The following is an 8,885-nucleotide window of genomic DNA, read 5'->3' as shown; positions in this document are numbered from 1 at the left end:
TTGGCATCAAAGTTATTTTAACATTTAAATAAATTTGATATATGACAATTCATCTTAATATATGAATTAAAAAAAAATACTAAACCTAATTTTGTAATAAAAAAGTTCTAAGAGTACCAAAGAAAGAAAATTATTAGTTTACAGTTTTAGATAAGTTAAAAATGAAATAAATTTTAAATTTAAAAGATTTGAGATGAAATTGTTATTAGTCCTCCTGTCCAGTTGGGGGCGCTCATGTTTTACGCAACACTTGTCACTACCCAACTGAGCATGCGCACACCGCAGCACGGAAGTTCACCTGCAACTCGACGCTTTTGTAAACACGCCACCGAACTGCCTCAGTTCCGAGTAAATTTGTCCAGTTTTTTCCTCACGGAGCCACTCGAGCTGCTTCAGAAATGTCTAAAATTGAAATTCTGAGACTTTTGATCAACCAACGGCTCACAGCAGCTGCAGAGGAGATCTTCAGCGTTTTCGGGAGGACCATAGCGGAATATGAGGAGGAGATCTCCCTTTCGAAGCTGGAGATTGACCGCCAGCGCCGCCTGCTGGAGCTCTCCATGAAGCCGATGATTTCTCTGCAGCATGACAGCTCAGGTTAGGTTTTGTGATCGTAAAGTTTCTCTCAGTAGATAAATGCACCTCCTTTGGTTTAATATAAAACGGGGGTGTGGGCACATACATGTAACATCAACGTGTACTATTAGTTTAAAATACGAAATGTTTGTGCGTACCTAAAGTTCAGTAAACTGTATTCACGGGACATCAACAGACCATTAGCAAAACTCAACAAAATATACATAGACCTTAATAAAAATTAAAGGAGCAAAATAATCAAATCAAAATAAACTCAGGCATTTAAAAAATATTATTTGCTTTCAAATTGGTGGAAAGTTTAGCTTGAGTGCATATATTGTTTAAATTTAATTAGAACACCAGGCTCTTTTAAGAATGAGTTTATGGCTTGGATGATTAATTCAATTCAGTTTATTAATATAACGCTGCGTCACAACAGAAGTCGTCTCAGGGAACAGAAACATTCATATACATAAAAAGCAACACTATTTATCTGATGAACGACTTGCAAATAAATGATGAATTTCTGTGGATTTATTTATTTATTTTTTTTACATTGCTGAAGGCCAAACAGAACATGTTTACAGAGAAGATTTAAGTTTGGGCATATAGTCAGAAAAATGTTGCCCTAACACTTAGGAATGATGACACAGCCAGATCAAATGAGGGACAGGTTCTCAGGAACGATCACAGAAAATACCTTTTATATGAATGTTACATTTGAACTCCTTAAGGCGATTTGTTTCACATGACATCCTGTGGGCTTGAAGACACTTCTTTTACCTTATTAGTAAATAGAAAATGTCTCAGCAAAGGCTTCACTCTTCACATCAGTCACAAAATAAAGTATGAAATGACAGAGTTATGGTAACTTCCTCCTGAAAGAGAGATTTATTTGGTTAAAAAACATAAAGAAAGTTGAGACATTTTGCCTACAAGTTTATAAATGTAACGAAACACGCCCGATGACAACTAACTCTTAGTATTTGTTTGAATAGCGTACAGATTTAGGACGAAAAGGCACCAAAAACGTTCGCATGTTCTCAATATAGTATAAAAGTTCTATGTATCAAAGTAGACTACCATTATTGTTAAATGATTGATCTTCCAGAATATTATGTCTAATTCAAGTCCAAAGCAAATCAAGTTTTCTGCTTGAACAAAATGTATTTAATAAACTTGTAGATTAGTGACTATAAGAAGAACTGACAGTGAAAATCTAATTATTCCTGTACAGTAGTCCCTCGTTTATCGCAGTCCCTCGTTTATCGCAGGGGAGCGTACCCTGAAGACCTGCGATAAGAGAAAAACTGTGAAGTAGGGATAGTAGCACAAGTTGTAAGTAGTAGTTTATTTTAGTATTTATGTATAGTTAGATATATATTTAGGGATTTTAAACCCTTCACACTCTTGCAATATTCTAAACAATGTTTCTAAACGCTCTAAAAGCACAGAATGTCATGGTTTCAGCTCCCTGCCTCATCTGCTCTGTGCCACCTGCGAGCGATCTCGGCCACGCCCACTTCTCCATTCTGCACGGAGATCAGCTGATCAGCTGCAGCAGGAAGCTTGTCCTGCAGTGTGGGCTGCACAGAGGTGCTAAATAATGTAAAATAATTAATTTTAAATAAAAAAAATAATGCCGATCGTGCAGCTCGTCAGCCAATTGTGTGTCATGTCCAATCTGATTTTGAAAAACCGTGATGGAGTGAGTCGCGAAAAACGAACCGCAAAGTAGTGAGGGACTATAAACGTGTATTCTTTTAGAATAGAAATTATAATTTTAAATTTTCTTGTTTTCATGTTGTTGTTGTTGTTTCCTTTAATTTGTTAATCCTCTCAGACCTTTTACAAAACATGACTGGTTTATAAAAAATTCTACTTACTGGTTTGTAAAACTCGTAGTTGTTGAAAACAAATATTTGTTTAGATTTTTCCACGTGACTTTAGCACAGTTCTGTTAAAACCAGTGAAGCTAAATGTTTCCACAGGGAGAGAATATTCTTCCTAATGAGCGGCTGTAAATTTTTACGAGCTCGAACCAAAAGTCACTGATTCTGTTTTGATTCTGGTTGACAGCCGCTCCTGAGCAGCAGCTGAGCTCCAGCTTGGATCAGAACGAAGTGGAACCTTCTTGTGTCAAAATGGAGGAGCAGGATCTTCTGATCGACCAACAAGAAGGTGCGCCTCAGATGTCGGAGCAGAACGATGTCAGTTTTGTGTTGTACCAGAGCAGCGCGGCGAGGAAGCAGCAGGACAGCAGCCACAGGGCGTCCTCAGCCTCGAGGTTCTTGAGCCAAGACCTGCAGGACTCCGAGTTTCAGCGGCAGCCCGGCACCTCGGTGCATGATCTGGGCTCGGACCTGAACGAGGATGAACCTGGAATGTGCGAGGCAGCTTTAGGAATCAGCCACTTTGACTACGGGGACCTGGAAGCTCCGCCTCCGGACGGTGCGGACACGTACATCTGCTCCATCTGTGGCCAGGCGTTCGCTCAGCGCAGCCACTGGGCCAAACACGTGCGGTCGCACCGGAAGGACGACGCGACGGCCGACAAGTCGTTCACGTGCAACATTTGTGGAAAGAGACTGACGCGGTTCGACGGCTACCAGAAGCACCTGCGGGTGCACACGGGCGAGAAGCCGTACTGCTGCGGCGTGTGCGGCCGCAGGTTCAGCGACAACTCGAACTACAAGCGGCACATGCGCAAACACGCAGCGGGACAGAGGTCCCAGCAGAGCTGAGGCTGCGGGACGAGACCCAACACGAGGGCGACTAGTGTTCAGTAGGATGTTAAAATACAGTAGTCCCTCGTTTATCATGGGGGTTAGGTTCAGGACCCCCCGCTATACGTGAAAAACCATAAAGTAGGAACCTATATTTCTTTATTTAACACTTAAGTTAAACTGACATTGATTTCTGATTTTAAACACCGTATTTTTCGGAATATAAGGCGCATTAAGCGAAACAAGTCAGACGAGTCAAACTTTATTCAACTCATTCACAATAACCACATAAAATCAGTTCGAGGTCAGTAAACGCAACCAGAGTTAATAATTAATGCAGACCGGATTATAAGGCTCACTGTTGATTTTTGAGAAAATTAAAGGATTTAGCTTAGCTGCTTTGAACGATCCAAAAACGCAATGTTGGACGGTTAAAACAGATTTTAAAGAGAAAGGGAGCGGTCAGTGAAGAACACCGGAGTTGAGCTTTTTGTCATCCAGTGTCTTCAGTAGAAAGAGACGGGAAGAAACGATAAAGCCGATAAATGAAAACGAGGTCGATGATTTTCATTCATCATGCGATTAATTGATTTATTGTTTATCGCGACAGGCCTACTCTAAACTCTTAAACCGACATTATTGTAACTGCACAGCACTGCAACATTTTACTCACCAGCTCTGCAGAAACAGCGACCCGGTTCCGGTCCGATTGAGTCCAAATATAGATTTAAAAAGTCCCGGTGGAACCCCTACGGTTGGCATGTAGGGAGTTCTCTTGGGCCAGCTAGCAGCTCTTGGGTTCACCGATGAGTCTGGGGGTTCAGTTCTGCTTTGGTTCTGGTCCGGTTCTGTGTAGTCCAGAACCGAAGTGCATTTTTCGGGGGGGGGCGGACCTTCGGGTGGCCGGTGCGGGACCGGTGGTCCGATAAAGGGATGAAAAAAGTCCCGGTGGGCTCCGGAGAGAGGCCAAAGCTACAGCGGCGAGTCCCCGCTCGGAAGTCCTCGTGGACCAGTTAGCAGCTCTCGGATTCGCCGATGGGTCTGGAGGTTTGGTTCTGGTCCAGTTCCCAGACGATTCCATGCATCTGCATCCACTGGCGCCGAAGTCGCTATGAATATGGACCGAACTGTTTCAGATCAGATCAAAACTTTCCCTCTAGGATTTCAGCTGAAGGAAACAAGTTTCTGGGTGGAGCCCTGTTGGCTTCTGGGAAATGTAGTTGTTTTGAGCGGCGATACAGTGTAGGCTTATTGAGAGAAAACTACAAAAATGGCAGCACCTGTCCAAAGTATTTTATTTTTTGTTAACTTTTTATTGTACTGTATCCAGTACTGTCCCAATCACGTGAGTAATATTAAATTTGACAATAGTGTGTCGTGTACATTTTTTCTTCTCTTGTACAATCTTACTTTAAAAAACCGTGAAGTAGCGAGGGACTACTGTACACTCTGCTTTGAAACAACAACTCTATATGGACACTAACCTTCTGAAAAACTTTTTTTATTCATCTGAATATTGGCAAGAATGAAAAGACGAGTAATGCACTTTTGTATAATTTATATCTAAAGAGTTTTCTGTTTCTGAGAACACTGGGGACCGTGGTAGCTCAGCGGTCTGTGAGGCTGCAGGCTCAAACCCAGTTAGCATCAGGAAATCCATCTGGTGTCAAACCTTGGCTGTGGTGACCCCTGCAGAGGGCAATGCAGGAAAAAACATCCGGTGCACCAAATCTCTTCCTGCTCGTCTGCGACTTATAATTTTTTATAGCTGGAAGTTTTTTAATTAAAATCTTTTTCGCCTGCTGTGTTTTTGTTTAATTGACAAAAATGAACTCGTATGAATGCAACTCCTCAGAAAGTCAAGAGTAAAGATGTTTTAAGAACTGTGTGACATTTATTAAAGTAATGAAATGATTAGTTTAGCCTCGGGCTCCCCAGCGCTGGAGCGATGTTTGCTTCCAGCTGCCTACAGCTGTTTCCCAGTCTGGATCTTAGTCTGCAGATTTTCTTCACTCAGTCGTGGCTTTTCTTCAGATTCTCTGCTTTTAAATGTATTTTACGTGATTTATGTGAATGTTTATGAAACATTTACACGTTTATGATCCATTTATTGACGTACTTTTTCGGCTTCATCTACAACTTCTACAATTTTTATGCTTTTTCAACAAACAAGTCAAAGCGTTCAGCTCTTTCAGGACGATCCTGCTGTGACTTTTGGTGTTGCTGCAACTTTAGCTTTTTGAAATATTTAGCCTTTTCTGCTTTTTTTTTCCGTAGAAAATGAATTGAACTCATTTTACATCCTTCAAATCTTTAGATGTGTTTACAACCTTTTACTGCTGCTTTCACATTTTCTTCTGCTTCAGCTTCTTTGTGCAACTTAAATTTTTTTTCAGCTAATTTCAGCTGTTTTTGTCCACTTGTTTTGTGCTCCTTTCAGATTCTTTTTGCTAACGAAAACATTTTTGTGCCATAACTTCTTTCTGCTAATTTCAGCTTATTGTGCTTCTTTCAGCTTAATTCTGCAAGTTTTAGCTTTTTTGTGCTATTTCAGCTATATTTAGCTGTTTTGTGCTCATTTTAGATTTTTCATCTAATTCCACATTTGTTGCACTCATTTAAACTTTTTTAGCCTAATTCAGCAAAAATGTGCTCTTTCTACTTTCTTCTGGTAATTTAAGTTTTCTGAATTTTTTTAGCTGCTTTTCAGCAGGTTTTGGCTGATTTAAACTTTTTTTTACACAATTTCCATTTTCTGCATAAATGGGCAAACATGTTATTTCTGCTTTCTTCTGCTAATTTAAGTTTGTTCTACATTTTCAGCTAACTTTTTTCACATTTTTTAGCTAATTTAAGCTGTTTTCAAATGAATTCAAGTTTGTCATGCTTTCAACATAATTAATGTTCCTTTCATCTTTTTCTGCTAATTTAAGCTTTGCCTGCTAGTTCAGTTACTATTTAGCTGGTTTGTGCTAATTTTAGCCTTTTTAGCTAATTCCACATTTTTTTTTTAGCTCATTTCAGCTTTTTCTTCTTCCTTCTGGTAGCTTGTGCTGCATTTCTGCAGCTACTTTTCAACTATTTTTTTTTTTTTTTCATATTTCACCTTTTTTTTTTTACAGATATTTTGTTAATTTTTGTGCACATTTATACCTAATTTCTTCTGCTAATTTAGGCTTTTTCTTTCATTTCATCTACAATTCATCTTGTTTTTTTCAGCAGGCTCTTCTGCAATAAGCATTCTCACTGCGTTTTCACAGGAATAGATTTCAGTTCTGTAACAGCAGCCTGTCAACGTGAACTTTTATCTCTCGCTTGGTGATTTAATAAATCTCAACAATGTGAAATAACAAAACATAAAAATAGATTTAGTTCTGAGGGCTTGAACTGCTTATTTTAAACCAGAAGGTGGCACCGTAATACTGTAGCTTCGTATGTGGATGAACATTATTCAGGGGTGGAAAACAAACATTTGGATTTAAAGTTTTTATTTTTTTTCATACTAAGTTGATGATTAAGACGTGCATGCTCTCATGCATCTGTTGACGCCCACCCAGTCAATAACATCTGGACTTGGACAGTCTGGTTAATGCTTCAACACTTTCATTGCCCTCAAAATTATTTTCAAAGAATAAAAAAAAAGAAGCATATTATCAAATAAAAAGCATCAGAACATCTTAAAACCTTTCATCATTTGTCTCCTTTAGGAATCACTGCGTCTGTAACGTTTAAATAATTTCTTAAACATCTTTTTCTGAGGTACAAATGTTCCTTTTGTCCATTCCCACACTGTTGTCTTATTAGAGCTCACCTGGTGACATGTGGATGCTCGTGGAGAACCCCTGACTCACTGAAAGGACTCGTAGCTTCACCGGGACATTTGGACGACTGCCTAGAACTACTCAAAGAGCTAATGATCCGCTAAAGGACTAATGGAATGGTTAGTTAAGGACTCTTGAAACCGTCTCGGTGAGTGAAAGGTTCCTACCCGGGGACTTCTGAAACTCCACAAAGAGCTAAACTAATTAGAGGAGTCACTTTAAGAGACTTGTTTTGCATTTGGGGCTCCTGAGAACTCACGTGGATCCTCTGAAGTCATGAAGTCCTGGAACCTTGACAAAGAATTCAACTCATCCTTCGTTCTCCAGTTTTTACATAAACTATGAGTATAGTTTAAATCAGTGGATATTTTAGCCTCTTTTGGGGGGTGCTCAAGCACCCCTAAATTTGAACTCTGCACCCCCTGAAAAACAAAGTAAAATATATATTTTTTTAATTTTTTGCTGGTTCTGGGTATTGTGTTCCATTTATTGCATTTATTATTCAATGCAAAAAAAATTAAATAAAATGTAACGATCATGTAATACTTGGTTTATTTACATAATAACTTTAATCGCTGGATGTTCGGCCCCTGAGCTGCAGTAACTGTGGCCCCCTGAGCAGTTTAGTTGAATAATCCTGATTTAGAGGGTGAAATACAGTTTATTCCATTTCCAAATCCTAAACTGAGTCTGGAAAAATGTAAAAGTTGGATAAAGGCCAGCGGCCGACCTCGCGAGCAGCCGAATACAACGGTGATAAACAGGAAGTGCCACATGTTCATCTGTACGAAGGGAACTGCTTAATGGTTCAATTAACAGTTAACGCTTGAAGCTAGCTGTGCTTTGTTTGTGTTTTAAATGTAGATGTAACTCCTGGTTGCACAAGTTTAGTCTTTGTTTGCTATAATCAGTTAACTTATTTTGTACAAAGCGATTATTAGGTTTTCTAACAGTGCTACGTCTGTAGCATCTTAGCTAGCACGTCTGTATTGCACGCCGCTAGCTTAGCACTACGTCTTGTACCATGCGCTCTAAAATAGTTATTGAATCAAGAATTTACATATGGAGGTAAATCTGCTGCATTCATTCATACCCATCTGCTCAACACAGACTCATGTTCGGGCTGCTGTTGTTACGCTGTATTGTTTTACATTATTAGTGTTTCGTCAATGTATATCTTGGATATTTTAGCGTACCGTTTGGCGTTCGTTTGGTGTATTTTTGTGTGTGTATCTCAGATTCTTATATACTGCTTCTTTTAACACTTTACATTTTTGCCTTTTTTGGGTGTAACTGGGACCCTGTGTCCATAATTGTGTTCAACCTCATGTACCACATGAGAATGACCAGCTTGACTTGAACTAAAATACACCAGAATGCATGAAATGGCATCTACTTTATTCAAAATGCAAAATGTTCTGGAGGAGGTGAGTGTAGGTCTTGAATGTCTCAGACCCCCCCCCCCCCCCCCCCCCCCCAAAACATACACATTATGAATGCTTCTGATGCCAATGGCCACCACGTTGTTCAAGCCAAGAGCCATTGTCAGCACTGGGGGCTCAGCACCCGTAAAGGTCAGATTGTAGAATCGCCCCTGGTTTAAATCATGTATGTATGTATGTAATGTATGTAATGTATGGATGGATGGATGGATTTTAGATATATAAATATATATTAATATATATTCCTAATATCTGCTTGATACAAACAGCAATAATATTCATTCTTTTACTCTACAGAATCCTTTTTTGCACCACTGTTT

General features: G+C 39.5%; 1 protein-coding gene across 1 annotated transcript; it reads left to right on the top strand.

The window, feature by feature from the left end:
• Nucleotides 1-398: 398 nt before the first annotated feature.
• Nucleotides 399-3,698, top strand: LOC119425506 (zinc finger and SCAN domain-containing protein 21). The gene is made up of 2 exons (XM_037693035.1): nucleotides 399-597; nucleotides 2,656-3,698. Exons 1-2 carry the CDS (start codon nucleotides 399-401, stop codon nucleotides 3,318-3,320), a joined length of 864 nt encoding a protein of 287 aa, XP_037548963.1. The 3' UTR covers nucleotides 3,321-3,698.
• Nucleotides 3,699-8,885: the final 5,187 nt, after the last annotated feature.

The sequence above is a fragment of the Nematolebias whitei genome, chromosome 19, assembly GCF_014905685.2.
Source record: "Nematolebias whitei isolate Nwh7 chromosome 19, NemWhi1, whole genome shotgun sequence".
In the NCBI taxonomy this organism is placed as follows: Eukaryota; Metazoa; Chordata; class Actinopteri; order Cyprinodontiformes; family Rivulidae; genus Nematolebias; species Nematolebias whitei.
Note: the sequence above shows the minus strand (reverse complement) of the source record. Positions and strands in the feature narration are given on the sequence as shown.

Coding starts and splice junctions, on each gene's coding strand:
- LOC119425506 (XM_037693035.1), top strand. CDS start 399: ATGTCTAAAATTGAAATTCTGAGACTTTTGATCAACCAACGGCTCACA. Junction 598..2,655: donor TCTGCAGCATGACAGCTCAG/GTTAGGTTTTGT, acceptor TCTGGTTGACAG/CCGCTCCTGAGCAGCAGCTG.